The sequence below is a fragment of the Rhinolophus ferrumequinum genome, chromosome 8 (genome assembly GCF_004115265.2).
Source record: "Rhinolophus ferrumequinum isolate MPI-CBG mRhiFer1 chromosome 8, mRhiFer1_v1.p, whole genome shotgun sequence".
Classification (NCBI taxonomy): domain Eukaryota; kingdom Metazoa; phylum Chordata; class Mammalia; order Chiroptera; family Rhinolophidae; genus Rhinolophus; species Rhinolophus ferrumequinum.
In genome coordinates this window covers 76,023,666-76,043,725 of record NC_046291.1, presented here as the reverse complement: position 1 = coordinate 76,043,725, position 20,060 = coordinate 76,023,666, and the positions used below count along the sequence as shown (strand labels likewise).

The 20,060-nt window shown below is 35.3% G+C and overlaps 1 protein-coding gene across 1 annotated transcript in view; it reads left to right on the top strand.

Moving 5' to 3' along the window:
- ARHGAP15 (Rho GTPase activating protein 15) overlaps positions 1-20,060 on the top strand; it is a 620,743-nt gene that overhangs the window by 106,058 nt on the left and 494,625 nt on the right. The window contains 1 exon segment of the mRNA XM_033112294.1: positions 19,306-19,395. Coding sequence (XP_032968185.1) covers positions 19,306-19,395 — 90 coding nt within the window.

The window sequence follows — 20,060 nt, the reverse complement described above, 5'->3', positions numbered from 1 at the left end:
ATAGTATGTAAGAGCAATTTTGAGCTATTAATAGTTACTGGGGCAGTTCAAGCTCCAACCCTTGCTGCCCAAACACCAGAGCTGCCACACGATGTAGGAGACAGTGGGCAGGCAGCATATCTGACAACCTCCTGATTAGGAAGGACTGCGGGCAGGAACCAACCTGCCATACCTCGTTGGCCTGATGGGCAGCAGGGAAAGGGGTAGTTTGGCAGGAATTAACCACAATGAACTAATTTGTATTTGGCAGATAATAAAACGATGGAAAGTTCTTTGCTTTCCAGCCACTAGTCATGTTTGCTATGTAATCCTCTTTAAATAGGAAATAGAAAATCATCTGCAGGAGATTTTTCTTTTTTTTAAGGAGAAGATTTTTAGTAAGAACAAAAGGTAGCATTTGGCTTGCTTCTGATAATTGCAATAGCCTTTATCCCCAAGTGGCTTGCTGATTTTGGAGCCTCATTGCGGTCCAATCAGTAAACTAATTATGAATAAATTAAAAATATATCTCAGGCCTTTGTATTTTTAATTTAAACTGCCTCAGAAATTTATTTTAGGGTTTTGTTTTGTTTTTATTTTTTGGCTACAGTAAAGTTGAGATAATCTTTTTAAGAAAAATAAAGTACCCCTAAGGGCTGGGCACAAAACAGTTCCCATCCACTCACAGGTCCTTTGTCTTCCCTTTGAATGAGTTCTGAGGGGGAGGAAGTCAGGAAAGCCTAAGTGAGGTTGGCTGCTGAGAAAATGATCTTCTTCGTCCTGCTGGGGGAGAAGAATTCCGTTGGAGCAGAATGTGAATGTGCTGGGAAAATGGGAGAGATTAGATCCCAAATTAAAGCATTTGGTTTATTTTTATTTTATTATTTTAATCTCCTCATACGAGGAGATAGAATTATCAGCTGCTTGATTTGATAGAGGTGAAAGAAGACTCCCTTTTAGATTATAGGCAAACATGGCAAGTAAGCCTACTAATTGCATGCCCCGAGTTCAAACTTCAGAATTGTAAATTGACAATACATTTTACTTTTAGAAGATGATTGTTAACTTTTTTTTTTTTTTTTTTTTTTTTTTTTGGTAGTCCCTATTTATTCCTTCTGGCCTGATTTTCAACGCTCTTAAAATTTCTCCCAAGCACTCCTTGTCTTCAAAGTGAATTCAGGGCAGGAACTAGCTATGTTTTGTGGTAATAGGGAAGAGAATTACAGATTCATGTTTGTACTGCATGAATTGTCTTGCTAGTCGACTTCTTGGATCCATTTCTAACCAAGTATTAAAGGCCTAGTGGGATAGCCCACATTTACCAACTTCAGTCTCAGAGAAACGATACGTTGATTGCCAGGCCTTGATTAAAGATGCTGTGGTTTTATTTTGAAAGAGATTTCTGCCCAAATTTCTGAATTTCCCTTGAACCTCCTTACACTTGTTCTGGTATTGTTCATGTGCTTCTGGGAAAAAGTCAGTCATTCCCTCCAAGGGGTCAGTAGAAAGAAACTGCCTGAGTGAATGCAGAAAGTGGTTTAAAATAGTAAATGGCATTTTAATCTTTACAGGAATGCTCTTTGAATGTTAATGCAGCGGTGAGACAAAGCAACAAAGTGGCTAGGAACAGGGCTTTGAAGCTCAACCACAGGGAACTTAGGAGCTGACAAGTTTTGCCCCTGAGGAGCTGACAAAGTTATTCAACTTTGAGTTTCAGAATCCTCATCTGTAAAATGGGGATACTGATCTGTCCCACAATTAGTCACGAATGAAATTAGTTATTAAAACAAACAAAAAAATACATAGTAGCTATAAATAATTATCATATTCTATTACAATATACTCTATTAAATGTATAAATATATTTATCATATTCTATAATACATGATCTAGATTATAATATAATTATAACATATTATTCCCTGATATTAGTTTTACACTATATTAGTTTTACACAATTCAGACATGTATAGAAGAGAAAAATATATTAATTCAAAGAACACCAATATGTATGGCCTCCAAGAAATATATATTCGTGAGCTGTATAAAATGTTGTGTCTGAGTACTGAAAAATTCTGAAAATGAAGCCGTCCTTCCAGCTGGGACTCTGGAGGTAACCTCTTACATATCCATATACATTTTCCTGGGGCCCGCATCTTCCTCCATTGGCACTTACCCTTACGGCTTTCACCTTTACTATAGCATGTCACAAAATGCTGTGCCTGATCGCACATTCCATGTTTGGCTATTTTTCATTCTCACTGAAGTTCTTTCAATTCATAATTTACTCACATTTTAATCAAAATTTGCCTTCCCCTGAAAATATACACAGAATCACTTCACTGGTGTGTGCAAATTAGAGATTAACAGGCTCCTTCTATGTGTACATATGTTGCCGAAAAACAAGTTCTTGGTGTCATCACAGGAAAGAATTCAAGGACGCACCAAGTAAGCCAACCAAGCAATGCCAAGCAAGCAGTGGATTTATTAAAAGAAAAGAAGTTAGTATACTCCCCAAATAGTGGGAGCGGGCAGGCCTGGAGAAGAGCTACTGCACAGAAGAACAAAGAGACTGAGGGATTTATTACTTCTAAAACGAGGGTATGAAACATTCAAGTTTTAGGTGTGGTTTTATAGGCATTCCTAGGTGGGTCCTCAGTGACCTCTCCTTCCCGTTGGGAGTCGGGATTTCTCCGTATTTGACTCTTGTCGGAACTGTCGTGGCAGCACAGAGGGTGGAGATGTTCCCTGCCTGTGTGCTAATGATATTAGAATCCATTACAATTAGCTAACGTTCCCCTGAGGGACCAGATGGCCTCCTGGGTCTATTCTCCACCACCGAAATCTAGTTCTGGCTGCTCTGGTAGCTGCATCTCTTCTTAAGGATGACATCACCTCCTCCTTCCTTTCTTCTCCCCTGTCTCCCTGAAACCCTAGTCTTTCTGCCTATGGTTACACATACAGAGGGTGCCAAGAAAACAAACAAACAAACCAAAAAAAAAAAAAACGTATACACATTTTAAGAAAGGAAAAAACTGTATTAAAATTGTAATACTCAATATATATCGACAACAAAAGATGAATACAAGTCATGTATACACATTTTTTTGGCACCCATGGTACTTGTCTCTGTTTTGTTCACTTCACCTCAGACCAGAGAAAATTTGGTCCAGATTGGCTGGCTCTCCTGTGAGAAGGAACATTTGAAAGGGACCAACGTCCCTAGGTCTGGATATTCTGGACTACGAAGGAAAGGGTAGTGTTCATGTTCTCATAGATTTTTATACATTCTGATTTGTAACTCAATATTTAAATTTTTTTAAATATTGTCCCTGAAAAATAATGCAGAAACAAGTTTTAAATAAAATATATAAGACATATATGTATATTTTAACAGTTACGCATCAGACTCCAATATAACCACCACCCAGGTCAAGATACAGACCCTGGCAACCCCTCCAGGAGCCCCACCTCACACCATTTGTCCCTATGTCATCGCACCTTCTTCCTTTGCCACAGAGTTAAACTGCAGTTAGTCATTATTTTATCACCTTTCATTATTTTTCCACCTATGTCTATAGCTGTTAATACATATAGTTTACTTTGTCTGGTTTTGAATTTATATAAATAGAATCACAGCATATGTTCTGTTTGGTTTTGCTTGTTCCTCTAAATATGTCTTGCTTTTTCTTTTTCTTTATTTTTATTATTCTATATTTTTCTGTACTGGTTTAGTGATATACTTTGTTTCTGTTTTTTTAGTGGCTTACCTGGGATTAAAACATTGGTGCTTACCAAAGACTAAAGCTAATGAAATCCTTTACCCTATTCCAAAATATTAGAATACCTTAGACTACGTTTAGTCTATTTATTCCCTTCCCAATGTATATGCTTTTGCTGTTTGGTACTTTAATACTCTTTCTTTCTTTCTTTCTTTCTTTCTTTCTTTCTTTCTTTCTTTCTTTCTTTCTTTCTTTCTTTCTTTCTTTCTTTCTTTCTTTCTTAACACCACTAGACATTATTTATTCTCTTTCATATAGTGAATGTTGGTTTCCATTTGCCCAATATTTACCATCCTGTTTGCTACTTATTTCTTCCTGTGTCTTAGACCTTCCTTCTAGGATCACTTTTCCTTCTGTTTGAAGTATATTCTGAGAAAATCTTGTAGTAAGGGTCTTGTAGTGACAATCTGTCTCAATGTCTGCTTGTTTCAAAATGTCTCTATTTCTCCCTCATTCTGGAAATAAATATTCTCTCTGAATATAGACTTCTCAGTTGGCAGTTATTTTCTTTCTGCACATCAGATGTACCATTCCACTGTTTTCTGTCATGGTATTATTATCAAGAAGTTACCTGTTAGTCTAACTGCTGTTCTCTGGCTCCTCATAATATTTTCCATTATTTTTGTTTTTCCCTAGTTTTACCATCATGTATCCAGATGCCAATTTCTTTCTATATTTCTTGCCTGGATTTTTGGGCCTCTTGAAATTATATATAACTGTAATTAATATATTTTAGAAAATTCCCAGCTATGATCTTTTAAAATGTAGCTTCTTCTACATTCTCTCTCTTATTTTCTTCTAAGCCTCTAGTCAAACCTCTATCCTCCAAAAATTTTACATTCCTTTTTTTTCCTGTTTAGCTTTCTGAACTGCATTCCAAATAATTTCTCTTTATTTACCTTCTAATTCTTTAATTCAGTAATTATTATAATATCCATTTCTAGAAGTTTGTTTCATTTTTAGACTTACTATATCATTTGTTATAGTTGTTTCCTGAAGCTATTTTTAAGACTTTTTTATTTTCTTAAAATTAGGGGCATAGTTATTTTATATTCTGTGTCTTGTGATTCTAGCATCTAAAGTTTGTGTCTGTCTCTTTCTGATGGTTCTCACTCACGTTGCTTTTTTTCCTTGTAGGTCTGGTTATCTTTGACTGTGTGCTAGTCATTGTTATTGAAATATCATGGGAGGTTCTCTGAGGCCTAGGATAAATATGTCCCACTCCAGACTGTTTTGCAATATTGTCATAGGGCTAGGATACTCCCAGTGAGTAATTAATTCAATCTACATTAAGAGTTTAAAATTTTTAGACCATATGTACATAATAGGAGGGCTACAGCTGTGCTACAGCTTCTAACAGAATTATTCTTTACTCCTCCTTTTTTTTCTTCTTTTGCATTGCTCCTCTACAAAGGCAGTCTTCTTTATAGTCCCTTGGGATTGGAGAAAGACAGCAGGTTTAATATTGGTTCTTTTTTATCCTTTCATAAGATCTCAAGCAGCACCTTTTCCATTATTCTGTGAGGTTGATTGACCAACGTTCAAATGTGTAGATTAAACAAATGCCCTCAGGCAAAGTGCAGTTATGTTTATTTGATATTCTCAGTTTTTCTCTCTGGGTTTAGATTCCACCTCCAAAAAATATTTCCCCTCTCTGTTTCCACTCTCTTTTCAGCCTTTTTGTTCTTTTAAGGTAATTTGAAACAATTTATCCAGCATTTTTCATTGTTTTTAGTTAGAGGGTTGATCCAAATAACATAGTTGCTCGTTACAATCTACCTCACTTTCATTTCAATATGCATTTGGTTAATCAACTGTGTGCTATTTATATAAGCCTTGGTGGGAAAAGGCTTCATAAGAATGTGTATTGAAATCCTACAATGAACAGCTTGCTCGTTAGGGCTACATATAAGGCATAGAGATATAATCAGGAATAATCAAGATACAGTCTTTGCTTTTAGCATCTCCGCCAAAAAATAGGATGAGATGAAATAAGAAATGTAGAAGAGTTTTTTGAGATTTAAAGGAGGGAGAGCTCATATCTGTGAATATTTGAAATGGGCCTTGAAGGATGGTTATAATTTCACTGTGGGAGATTTGTAGGCAAGGAATTCCAGTGGAGTAAAAAATATGAACAATGGTATTAAACTGAGAATGGACAAGGTCGGTGTGCTAAAAAGAGAAATAAGTTTTTCAGTTTGGTTGGAAGATAGGATAAAAGAAAAGGACTAGGAAGAGTGTCACAGGCTGAGATTTACTACCAGGGGCAAATCTTTAATAAGGTATGTTAGTATTCTCCAGACAGCTTTACCCCAGAGTAATCTATTAACAAATACATGGGGAAAAGGGAAGAGAGGAAACCTTTGCTTCTAGGATCATGGCTTCATCTCACTTAGACCATGAGCAAAACTGTTGCCTCAAAAGACCTACAATATTATTTGTTTCATCTGGTGCTAGAGAAGTCCTAAAGAAATAAGAATTGTCATTTTGATTTATCCTCTGAGGTGTTTACTCACACCCTTTGCATTTTTCAGGTACAATGGCCTACTTTAGTATCAGGGAAGTATTTCCAAGGCTCCAGCATTTCAAATGCAACTTGCCTCTTAGGTACCTGCTGTGCCCTGTGATTTCAGAGCTTCTGCTTGATATGGAATATACACTTGACTCCAGGCATGAGATGTGGCAAATTTGTGTGCCTGGTTTAAAACAAATAAATAAATAAATAATCTTGGTAGATTGGTGGGGAAGAAGCTCTGCAACTTAGAGCAACCATTAATTTACCTATTAAATGACAAATTAACTCCTAACAGGTATCACACAATGTGTTTTTAAACCCTAGAGATATCCAGAGGAATAATATATGATCCCTCCTTTCAAGGTGCTTATAGTGTGGAAGCAGAGACAGAATCACATGTAGGTTTATTATAATAAAACATGACTAAAGTATTAAAAAATATAAGAAAACGTGCTGGGGAACCATATAGTTAGTTACAGGTAATTCTTTTTAAGTAATGGACTGTTGTTTTAAGGACTGCTGATCCTGTGCATCTCTCCATTTGTTCATTCTGCAGATAGCACTGAGTGTCCTCGATGTTTAAGCTACTATGCTAGGTGTTATGAAAGATACAAAAATGAATCAGACTGAGATCTGTCACTTGAGGGCATAGAAACAAATAGAAAGTATGATCATACATTGAATAATTGTAGTGAAAAAAATGGACATTGATAATTGCTCCAAAATGGCATGAACAGAGATATAGATTAGGTTTATGGTATCACAGAGAAGAAAATGATTGCTTCCAGTTGCAAAGGATTTTATATATATGCATAGAGGAAGTGATATTTGAGTATGATTTTGAAGGATGAATAGGATTTCAATGCAGAAAGTGGGGATTATATAGAAATAAAGGAGTAGCAATGATAAAATATGGGAAATTAATTCCTAAATTGATTTATTTTACAGATATGTATTAATATCTTGCTTTGCCCTGTACATACTAGGTGCTAGTCATTACTCTTGAAAATGTTTTTTGGAGGTGCCCTGAGGTCTAGAGTGGATGTGGCCCAATCCAGACCATTTTGTGCTTCTTCTATAAGTTGTCTGCATGCACTTGGAGTAAAGGACTGCCTCAAAATAAGTTGAGGAACAACATTGTGGAACAGCAGGCACTCTAATTTGGTTAGAAAGTCACTATGAAGTCAGCTTATGAAAGACCTTGAACAGGATTGTAAGAAGAGATGATTTCATTCTGTGGGCACTGGAGAGCCCTTTGTAATCAACACTAAATATCCACAAACTAAGAGAGATTCAGAGTTTGCAGAGACAGGTTTGGGGAATTAAGATATATTTTTGTCTACTTTTATTAAAAAGAAGACAGGACTTGTTAAATAATCTGACTGACAAATTCTAAAAATCTATGGAAATAGATGAGAACAATGATGACTATGTTCTTACTGGCAAATAGCAAAATGGCTACGTTTGTCATCATTATGGCCCAATGCATATAGTAAATCACAGGGCATTTTCTCACTCAGAAAATATTTTAATAGTCTCATATGCCTTTCATCTTTTAACTGTATAGTCATTTCTAAAGATGTGTTAATGCAAAGAAAGCATGCAAGTCCATTTCTCTAAGAAGCACTAAAAATATGCTATCTCAAGAACGTGGGTGTATCAGCTCATCAGTGAGTATCAGTAGCAAACCTAGAAGTGTTTTCATGTGTCTCCAGAATACATGTTTAGTGTTGCATCCTACTAAAATAAACACGTGTGCAAAGTCCATTTCTAGTTTAAGAAATATCTCTTTGCCACATCCATCCAAAATGAGACCAAATATGTAGATCTTATCACCATCATCAGCAGTTTCTGTCAAAATTATCAGAGTGCTCTCGGGAAACATAGTGTCACTTTTAACATAGATTTAAAAGCATTATAAATATTTAAGGAAATATTTCTCACCCAAAAATATATGGTTTTGAAGTCAGTATGTTCAGTATGGAGCAACTCCATATTGTGTATGTAACTTATTTTGGGCTTTTTTGTGTTTTTCACTTTACATTGTACTAATACTTTTAGTCAGAGGCAAACACGGGCAAATTTTACTTCAAATGATAGAAAACTTTTCCAAGGCATTTAATAAACTATTAAATTTTTCAAACCACTCATTCAGCCATACCCTTGAAAGCAAAAAAGAGTAATATAAAAGTCCTCATTAAAATAATTTGTTTACTTTTTAATATTATTTACTTCCAATGTAAATAACGAACATAAGCATTAATTAAATAATGTGATACATCTAGTGCTCATTCACTGTAGTATGATTTTAATAACAAAATGGACTTATTTATGGGAGTAAAATGATGTCATTTAGCAAAAAGATGAAAATAGTTTCAATCAGAAACCTATTCATGAATTATTGAGTATTCTGTGCAAAATGAATATGGAATGATTTTATCTTTGTAAAGTGAGTGTTCAGCCCTTATTCAGATCCCTGCTCAAAAAGATCATAAAAAATGGAAGGGCAAACAATAGATCTACCAACCTTAGCCTAGTGAAGGCATTTTAAATCTCCTTTAATATTTTGATTCTTATAATCAGAGTGCACAGGCAGTGTCAGCATGGTTATCATTGGGCAGTGTATTAGCACAGCCATAGAATGCACTATTATGTGGCCTCATCGTACATTTAAAATTTAAGAAAAAATAACACTCCAAAATCTGGAGGATGATGGGTGGAGATGGAAAACAAGGAAGAAGAAAAGGAAATTGAATTCTAGTGTTTTATTAACATAAACTTTGTAAGAAAAAAATGATATCAAGTGATCAATATTACTATAAATGAAGCCATGTTTTCTGGTTATACTTTTTTCAAGATATGGCCATTAACCACAATAAATTCTGTATCTTACATACTTTTTAATAACCACAAAAATCTATGAAATTGATAGGATGCTTTATAAATGGATAATAGCTTACTGTCCAATAAACCTCACCTTAGGCTCTCTCAGAAAACTATTTTAATTATGAAGCTTGACTCTCTGTGGTTTATCATTTTGGTCAATGTAATACATCTAATTTAGAGCTTGCATTTCTCCAAGATAAAATGGACTTTTACTCCACAGTGCATTTTTGAATTTACTGAATAAATGTATCTAGTCTTTCATAAAAATTCACTACTAAATTGAAATGCGCTGGGATGCAGTATACCATATTAGGTAAAAATAGGGTCTTCTAAGTCAGACCATCTGGCTTAGGAATCACAGGTCCACATTTTATTTGTTATAATCCTTGGATGTCTCAACCCTAGTGTGGAGTTAATAAAAGTACCTACCTCATAAAGCCATTGTGAGATTATGTGAGAAAATTGATATAACATGCCTGGTGAATAGCAATGATAATCTTAATCATATTTATTATTATTATTGTTATTATTACTACATGAGGAAATATAATATAGTGGTTAAGAAAAAAGGCTTTAGAACCAGGTAGAATTTTGGTTTCGATTCGCCAAATTGTCACTGAATGGCAGTATATCTCTGTCTTAGTTTTGTTAATTATAATATAAAGATTTGTCAGTTAGGAGAATATTATCTGCTGTCCAAATGCAATCCAAAATTTTTGCAGAACCTCATTTCTTTCTCATACCACAGTCTAAAACAGTTATTCCTAATTAGTTTTCTGCTATATGGTATTGCTCCCATCTTTGAATTCTGCCATGCCCTAGTGTCAAATGAAGGAAAAGAGAACATGAGAAGGTCTAATCCATGAGCCCAGAAGTGTATCACGTTGTTTTTGCTCACATTCCAGTGATGAGAATGAGTAATGTGGCTATGTTGATGTAAAGGGGACTAGAAAAAAAAAAATGGAATCTCTGTCTGGTGAGCTGCTTCATAATGACAGCTCTGGACTCGGGAAGGAGCACAGCACACCTTTTGATGGAGAGTTATGAGTATTCTTCTCTGCCACAAGGAAAGTAACAATTGTCTCAGCCCTGATTTCCTGGAAAACAAAGCCTGAACTAAGCATCGAAGCTTCATTTTGGAGACATGAATCCAGGACTCAGAGAGTGCAGGAAAAAGGAAGAGAGGCAGGAAATGATGCGAAATAGAGAGGGGATGTGTTGCCATGCTGGCTTTATAGTGAGCCTCAGAGAGACACAGCATCATTGGACAGGCAGAGGCAGAGGAAGGAGAAGGAATTTATGTGCTATGCTTCTTCCCATTTCCTGCTTCCTTTCGGTTCAAGTTTACCATCCAGTCTTTACTGCCTGCATTAAATGGACTCTGGGTTCACCCTTGGCTACTCAGAAAGCCAGATCCTATACTCTGTAAAAAGGCATTTCATCCAAATTGGGAAGTGATTGGAAAGCCATAAAGCCTATCTGCAGTCTGGCAACCAGGAAGAAGGGGCTAGCATTCCAAGAAGGTGACTGGTCATCCTCAGGAAGTGGGACCATAGGGGCTGGTCATCGACAGGGAGAGCTGAGGGGGACTGAGGGACGTAGGATCTAAGGAAGGACTCTGAGGGGGCATCTGAGGCAGCAAAAGTGTTCCAAAGCTACTCGTCTTGCAGAATTATTATTTTTTTTATGTAATGTAAATGTAAGACAATATCAGCACACAACAAAGTAGACTAAATAGAAGCTATTATATTTGTTCTAGCAAGATTTTGATTCAGCAGTAAGTGCAATAAATATTTATTTCTGGAAAAGGAGAGAATACTTTCTCCTCAAAAAAACAAACTGAAAACAAACAAACAGATAAACAATCCACAATAAAACAAATACATAGCATTCTAGTGCCCAAAATCACTAAAAAGGTTTGCTTTTCTGAAAATCTGGCTTGATTTGATCTTGTAATGTACTGAGAAATTTCACTGTAGAAACAATTTCAGTTATTATTAGCATCATTTATATTCATATGCATAAAACCCACATTTTACAATCAAAGTATCCTCTGCTATCTTGACAGTGGCCATACTTTAGACATTAATAAGATCAGGTATCCATTCAGCACTCTTTCCTAAATCACTTTGCCCAAATGAGAATTTCTAAGTGAGTTTTATCCTCCTCCATGAATGATTTTTCCAGTATCAAAACCAAGTGATAAAACTTAATTCCTCTAAACAGATTTTGTGTTTCATGTTTCAAACTGATAAGGACAATCTGAGTCTATGTTCTGGAATAGCAATTAATCATAAATAAAAAATGGTAGTTAATAACCTGTTTCATAAAATCTGAGCCAGGTCATTAAAAAAAAAAAAAAAAAAAAAAAAAAACAAAAAAACAAAAAACAAAAAACGCCACACATCTAGTAATAAGTGTATGAGAATGAGGGAACCAGTCATTTGTCGCCCACACACATGCTAGATCATCATCATGGAAAATACCATCAAGCAAACGAGCATCTGGCCTTTGATATTGTCTTAATATACATTAAAAGAGCCCAAATATCCCATGAAGAAATATAGGAAGTTTAATCCCAAAGGTTTAATCTAAGTCAGAGAAAAATATATTATAGAGAGAATATCCTGTCAGTTATTATTGGGAAATGATAAAGATAGACTAAGAAAGTAATAAAAATCAGAAGTGGACAAGACCTAAGATCAATTTTTAATGACTTTACATTGCTTCAACAAAGAGGCTTTATGTTTTATTGTCCAGAAGCAGTGACTTTTAAATAATTCTATTTAAATATTTCAGAATCAGTCATTTTTATTTTAAGTTTACTCCAGAAGAGATATGATATGTATACTCTTATATTTAAATCCGTATTTAGTCAATTTTTTAAAGTATATTTTTTATAATGATGTACAATATAATCCATTGGCATCAGGCAATTCATTAGCAGACGTTCTCTAGGTCTACAGCTATCAGCTGTAGAATCAGAAATATATTTTCCATTAAAGGATTCTGTAATTTCAATCTTCTTGAATAAAATCTTGATTGTCTTCCAAATGAATTTTATGGCTTTTCTGAACAACTTATTCCAATGTTTAACAATGCTTAAATACTAAAAATATTTCCATATAATTAAGCTTAGTTCCTAACGTTGCTCTTCAAGCCTAGGGTCTTTCTGCTTTAGCTTTGTAAAAATGAACTACTGATGAGGATCAATTTTATATCATCCTCTATTTATTTCATTTTTTAGTTCTTGAAATTGATATTTTTATTTGATTAACTATTATTCAAATCTCTTTTTTTCTGGCATATTTTTTAATTCAGCCCAAACCTCTATTATTTTCTTTGTGCCATAAGATCAGTTTCTACTAAAGGTCCATATAAATGGGAATGTTGTGGTTTTACTTCTCACATATTTCTCAGTTTTTAAGCTGTCATTCTGAGATGTATTATTCAGGTTTACTTGTGAATACATTCACATGAATCTGAAAATTTTCCATTGTAGTCTCCATCCGGTTCATAAATTCATCCAATAGTTAACAGATATCTATTGAGTGCTTATTTTGGGCCACTTCGCTAGATTTTGGGAAAATAAAGAAGTGTAAGACAAACCCAACTTGTTCTTTATATAGCTGGGGAAAAGAGACACATCAAAAGTAGTTTTAATACCATGTTTTCCTGAAAATAAGACCTGGTCTTCTGTTAATTTTTGCTCCAAAAGACGCATTAGAGCTTATGTTCAGGGGATGTCATCCTGAAAAATCACGCTAGGGCTTATTTTCCTGTTAGGTCTTATTTTTGGGGAAACACGGTATGTGGATAACAAATATAATTATAATAAACTGTGTTTCAAAGTAGGGAAAATGGTGAGAAGGAATGAGTGAGTGTGCCTGCAAAGGAGAGACTCATGGAGATTATTTTGGAGTTACATCATGAAAAGGATCAGGATTGGGGCAAATGGCTAGCAAGGAGAGTGGATTGAAGAGAGCTAAATGTGTTCCAGATAAAAAGTATGCATGCCTACTCATATCCCTTGTGTATAAAGCTGTAAAGGCGGATTGCAGTTTGGGAACTGTCATAGCTGGTTGTAGAAGAATGGGGAAATGAATGGAATGAAAAAGGAGGGTTGAGGATGATGAAAAGGAGTCTGCGTACTCCACTAAGGGATTTGTATATTATTCCATAGATAGTAAGTCTTCCAGAGAAAATTTGGTGAGATTTGTGTTTTAGGGGGGAAAAAAAAAAGTGACCAGTCTCAGAGGAAATGACAAAGAGAAGAATTCAGATGAGAGAAAAGATCTCAAATGAGACTGTGGTCATGGGATGAAGAAGGTGGAGATAGTTCTGGAATTCAGGCTTTGTATTATGCCTTTTGGTTGTGGGTGGTGAGACAAAGGGGAGAATTAAGAAAGTGAAAAAATTTAAACGGATAAAAAATGATTAAACAAGATAAGCAATAGAGAAAAGGGGGCAAGTCTGAGAAGAAGACAATGATTTCACTGACGCGTCTGTGCTATGTCCTAACGGTAATGCTGACCTTAAAGAAATAGATGGTCAAATATGTCTCCAGCAAAATGGGTTTATCTGGGAACAACAGTAAATTGCAATTTGGGATATGCGGTCTAATGGTGAACCAGGTACAAGTCCAAAAAAAAAAGGAGATAAAAACTCTATTATGGACTTGGTAGGGGCTGTTGTAAACAAAGAGTTAATTTGAGGAAACTGAAAGTTTAAAGTATAGTGACTTTTCATTGCCTGAGTTATGGCAGTCTGTCATTGGCTGAACTGTTACTGGGTAAGGAGGAATCTTTTCTTTTTTTCTGCTGAAGTAAAGTAATAAAGTAGTATAAATTCCTGTTGGAGATGCAAGGTATGTCTCTTCCTGGGGGTCAGTAGTGTGTGTTCAGTGACAAGTGTGTGAGAGTGCTCTCATCTAGCCTTCCAGCTCCATTCTGAATGAAGTTTCTGTTTATTAATTTTCACAGTAGTTAGTTAGAAAATACAGTTCTGGCACATAAGAGGGGCCTAGGGGCTAGAGGAACCATTGAGGAGTCAACATATTGTAAGTAATGGATCAGACCAGAAGCAAGTCCAAAACCCATAGGGACCATGGAAACAACAAGGAATAATGAAGGGCTAGAACAGTAAACCAGGGATTACCAAAATTTAAGAAGTGGGACGAAGAAGAGAAGCCGATGAAGAAAGGGAAAAAAACAAAAACAACAACAACAACAACAAATCAGAGAAGGGAGAGTATAAAAGATGAAAGAATTTGGAGAGAAAATGTCTCCATAGATGAAGGACAGAGGATTTTAAAGGAGAGGGGCTAGCAGAATTTAATAGTACAAAATTAAAGTACAATGTTGATGGGAGAGAAGGCATCAGATTGTTTTTGTTGACCTTCACGGTTAAGATGTTTTAGATTAGGAAAAGACTAAAAGACTGCAGTGGGTTGAGAGGAGAATGGAACGTGGCAGAGAATGTGGCTGCAGAAAACTGAAGAATTCTGGCAATCATGGAAAAGAAATAGGTGAGATTAAGAAAAGTGAGATTATGTGGTTGATGCTTGCTTTATTCTATTTCTTTTTTTGAAATAAGAGTGACTTGAGCATGGTTGTAGGCTAAAGGATGTAATCTATTTGAGAGTGGGAGATTGAGAAAATAGGAGAAGAGGGATAACTCAGAAAAAGAGGAATGAGATGAGATGGATTAGGAACTAGAAAGGAAAAGCCTTGGACCAAAGAAAGAGCATCCCTTCCTGTGATGAAAAACAGGACAAGCCTTGTGAGTTGTTTATGCATTGGATGGCACTGATAGGCCAGGTAATTTTGATTGTCACAGTTGCCACTCTCATCCCAGCCATGGAGTTCATCAGACAGGGGGACCAGTCACACACACCCAGGCCCAGAATTCTGGGAGCCAAGAGAGAAACTGGGAAACAATGATACTTGCAAAGGGGAAACAGAAAATGTGAATTGTTATTTTTGGACCTACGGAAAGAGCTTTAAGTGACTAATAGGAGGAAACGATGGTTATAGAGGGGAGGACCGTGTATGTGTTGTGATTGAGAACCTGGGACTTGGAGTCACATAAACGTGAATAGCTCAGGCGCTGATTAAATGTGTCAACTTATGTAAGGCAGTTAACACTCCCTGCTTAAGCGGCTTCACTTGAAAATTTAAGGCAATAGTAATAACTTCACTTTTTGTAAAGAATAAATGCAAAATTGATATAAAGTGTTCAGAGGGCAAGACATATAAGAATTTATTCAAGTTTGCATTTGTTTGTTCATTTTTATTATACAGGCTAATTATGAAAGTGGGAAGAATCATGAATGTTCCGGCACTGGGGTTCTATGATCTCTGTGAAGTAGGAGTAAGCCATTTGATAGAACAACTGAAAGGGGTAAAGCTTTAGGAGAAAAGTGCCATGAGAAAGAAGAAAAAGTGACTAGGAACACATGAAAAGTTTGCTGTTTCATGACATTAGTCTTGGCAATGATTTCATGGATATGTTAAATGTCCTTATCACAATTAAAAATAAAAGTTTTGCTAAGTAAAGTCAGAAGCCCAGGTGGAGAAGATGGCCATTATTTTATTTGTAATGTACACTGAGTAGTCAACAGTTATTTTTCCAAAATTAGGGAATATGAGGAAGATTACAGAAGAAGAAAAAGTGGATGAGAAAGTGGAATGGATCATTGAATGCAGGAGAGAGACAGACAGACAGACAGACACTGACACAGAAATAAGCTGAATCTGGGACAGAGGCCTGGACATGAAAGAAAGTAACACCAGGAAAATCTTGAGCAACTGGGAGAATGCACAAAGGTCTGCTGATTTCAGTAACATCAAAAATAAACATAGCAGGCTGAGAGGAAGGAAATCTCAGAATGTGGGATTCGTTAGAGAGAAGTTGATTGAACGTTGCTAAAATGGAGAGGAGGTGAAGCAGTGAGCTCAGTAAGAATACAAGGGATGGGGCAAAGTCATGAATGAGTACCAGGAAGTAACTGAGAGCGATGGGCAGAGTTAGCATTGAGAGAAACCCAAGCTGGGTGCCTTGGGATTTAGTGTGTGATGCTGATGAGAATAGTAACAGGTTGGCAGAGCTAAGCTAGATGGTGAGAACACCGGGGAAGCTGAGCTTGCTTTTTACCAATAGCTCTCCTTTAGCTCCACATATATAAAGAGAATGTGTATAGAAAATTATATAGAGTCTGAAGCTAGCATGGAAATCTTAAAGGAAGAGTCAGTATCTTCTTAATCTCTGGGGTCCCAGTGCCCAGCCCAGCGGCTAGGACACTGACACATAATAGGTATGCAATAAATGCTTATTGAATGATTCTGTGAAATCCTAGGTTCAATCCACGTGAGTCTATTGAACTGTTCATCACTTTTCCAAATCACAAAGCAAAGATTATTCAATTTTTAAACCAAATATAAATCTTAATTGTTATAAAATTGGGAATTTCAAGATGCTAAAACCTGCCTTCCAAAGCACAAAATCTAGTTGCATTTTGGCATTTTTCCTTCATTCATGAACTCAGCAAATATTAATTGAACAACAACTATGTGTCAGGCACTGTTCCACGCATTGGAGAAAATAGTGGAGGAAAAAGCAAACAAGGCCCCAGCTCAGGTAACTTAATTCTAGTGGGAGAAAAACAGACAGCATATAAAAATATGTATGTTAATTTCAGCTTGGAGGAGGGCTGTGGTAAAATTAAAACATGTAGTGAGATAGAACATAACCAGGAATGCTGGAATGCAGCTGTTTTCTATGAGCCAGTCAGAGAAGAGCTCTGACAGGTGACATTTAGTTGAGATCTGATGGGTAAGGGGTCAGCCATATAAAGATTGTGAGATATTCCAGATGAACAGGTGGTATAAAGCCCAATAGAAAGATGAAGTTTAACGGAGAAGGGCAGAAGCAATATCAATATATCTGTAGTAGAGTCTCGTAAAACAGGCATATATATCTTTTCCCAAAATGTGACATATTTTAACATGACTATGGATCATAGCGTAAATTCAATTTTCAAGGACTACCTAGTTGTTAGGAACAGACTCTGGAGTGACACTGCTCACACTTCAATCCTGGCTCCTCCTTTTCTATCTCTGTTACCTTGGAAAAGTTTACCTAACCATTCTGGGGACTTTTCTTACCTGTAGCATAGTGAAAATAATAGGACCTGCTGCATACAGTTGTTAAAATAGTTAAATGAATTGATAGTTGTAAAATACTTAGAGTGAGTGTGTGGCACATAAAAATGCTTCTTATACAAAATAATTTCATCTTTTTCCCCTTGACTGCATTATACGGGAAAGATCATCTCTTTTGTTACATACTCTTGATGATTATTTTTGTTGGTTCTGAGCATCCCATAATTTAATTAACTACAGAAGAGGGAGGTTTTTTTAAATTTTTCTATGCCGTATATCACACTATAATGATCATTATTCTGCTTTGAGATTTTGCACAGTAGTGATCACCTGGGTGGCAGAGTATGGGTGAAACAATGAAAGTATTTCAGCGACTGAAGCATCTGTCAGAGGCACACTCATCTTAATTGGTTACTTACTACCAAATAACAAAGGAAAGCTATGTTATCAGTTTGCTGTCCTGTGAGCTGAATTTATTCTGAAGGAAAGCTACGCCTGGCTTATCAATGTTTCCAAAAAAAAGTAACTTTATTGAGTTACCAAATAAAAAAAAAAACCCTTACAATTAACTACAAAAAAAGTAGATTTCAGGCTTATCTGAAAAACAGTCTCTTTCTGTTAAACTGATAGAATTGGTTATGGTGGCTATGAGGCAGCAATTATGGGCAGATTTCCTTTAACATTTTTACCATTCTTGCATAATTTCATCTTTTAACCTAAACTTCATGCTGTTAAAAACATTGTATAAAAATACTGTAAGTTTTATATTCTAAAAATTTAAAGTATTCTATGAAAAGTGGCTTGAGAAAAGTACTAAATTTATCTATAGAGTTACCTAGAGTAGCTCAAAACATATGAAAATAGTTGGAGGCTTTGAGTTATGGCATCATTTTCTTTAAAAATAGTAAAGAAATTTCCCAAACTGGGAAGCTTTTGTTTAATATTTGCAGTTATGCAAATTTAAAGTTATATAAACATAATTCACTTGAATTAAATAAAAATATAAGGGGGAAGTGTAGGTGATATTCCCATTAATTGATTATTATGAATTAAAGAAGTAAAAACAACTTTAAAGTAATACCCATATTGTATTGTGTAAAAGGAAGCATATGCTATAATCAACTCGGTGCAAATCACATACTACATACAAATAAACATGTGTATAGTCTTAAAAGTCTAAAAAGGGAACTAAAAGACACAGTTGACACTTAATAGACATTAATTAAATTTGTTTCTTCCTTTTTTCAAGCTTTATTGAGATATAATTGACAATATTGTGTAAGTTTAAGGTGTATAATGTGATGATTTGATATACATATATATTATAAAATGATTACCACATTAAGGTTCGTTAACACATCCATCACCTCACATGGTGATGTGTGTGTGTGATGTGAACATTTATCTACTCTCTTAACAACTTTTAAATACATAGTACAGCATCTACTATTGTCACCATGCTGTACATTAGATCCCCAGAACTTATTTATCTTATAACTGACAGTTTGTACCCTTTAACCAATATCGCCCCATTTCCCCAGACCCTGGTAATCACTCTCTGTTTTTACGAGTTCAACTTTTTTAGATTCCACATATGTGAGATGCGGTATTTGTCTTTCCCTGTTTGTCTTACTTCACTTAGTATAACATCCTCAAGCTTCATCCATGTTGTCACATATGGCAAGGTTTCCTTCTTTTTTTATGGCTCAATAACTTTTCCATTGTGTATGTATGCATATATATCACATTTTCTTTATCCATTCATCCCTTGACAGATACTTAGGTTGTTTCCATGTCGTGGCTGCTGTAAATAATTCTGCAGAACATGAAAGTTCAGATATCTCTTTGAAACTGAAAAAACAAAACAAAAAGGCTTTATATTATAAATATGTATAGCTGCTAACTCAATAAACTTTTATTTTTCTCTGACATGTTTCACCAATGTTGTATGCTTTTTATTCTTATTTCATTTTGTTTACAGAAAACTGGGAACAAACCAGAAAGTGTGGATTTGTGTGGAGCACATATTGAATGGGCCAAGGAAAAATCAAGCAGAAAGAACGTCTTTCAGGTAAGAATGTTCAATTTATTCCTATTCCTTCTAAATCTGAGGTCTCTTGGGTAATCAAAATAAGACTACTGTATTGTTATGTTTTGATGTGCATTTTCATATGCAACCAGTTGTGTGAAGGTTATTGTGAAAAACTGACTTCTCTTCCTTGTTGAATTTGGGTTTTTGTTTTTCCCTCATGACTGGTTGCTATCTAAACACAAAATATACGTTGTGTGTTGATTAATTCTACACCCAAAAGTCATTGAATTTTGCGATGTGTTTTCTAGTTGTTTGGGGTTCAAACCTAGAATGCTTGACTTAAATAGATTTAAAATAGAATTTTCAGACATACATAAAGTAAGATTTACTAATTATGATGAACTGTTTACATTCATTGCCATTCCTGCCTCCGAGTCATAAATTACATTTACCAGTGTGATTTAGGGGGATGTAGACAGATGAAAAGCTATAAACATTGGATCTTTTCATATTGCATAATTTAATTTTCTGAAAAAAAATAACTGTGATTAATAATTTCAGTCATGTTTCATTGAATGGAAAGAACTAGATAAATCCTTGCAAAAAAGGAAATGGGAAAGGTTAATGTTTCACATATGATGTTACTAAAATCCCTTTGGCAATTAATAACTTTAGAGTATGGTGGTTGATCTTTTTCTATATTC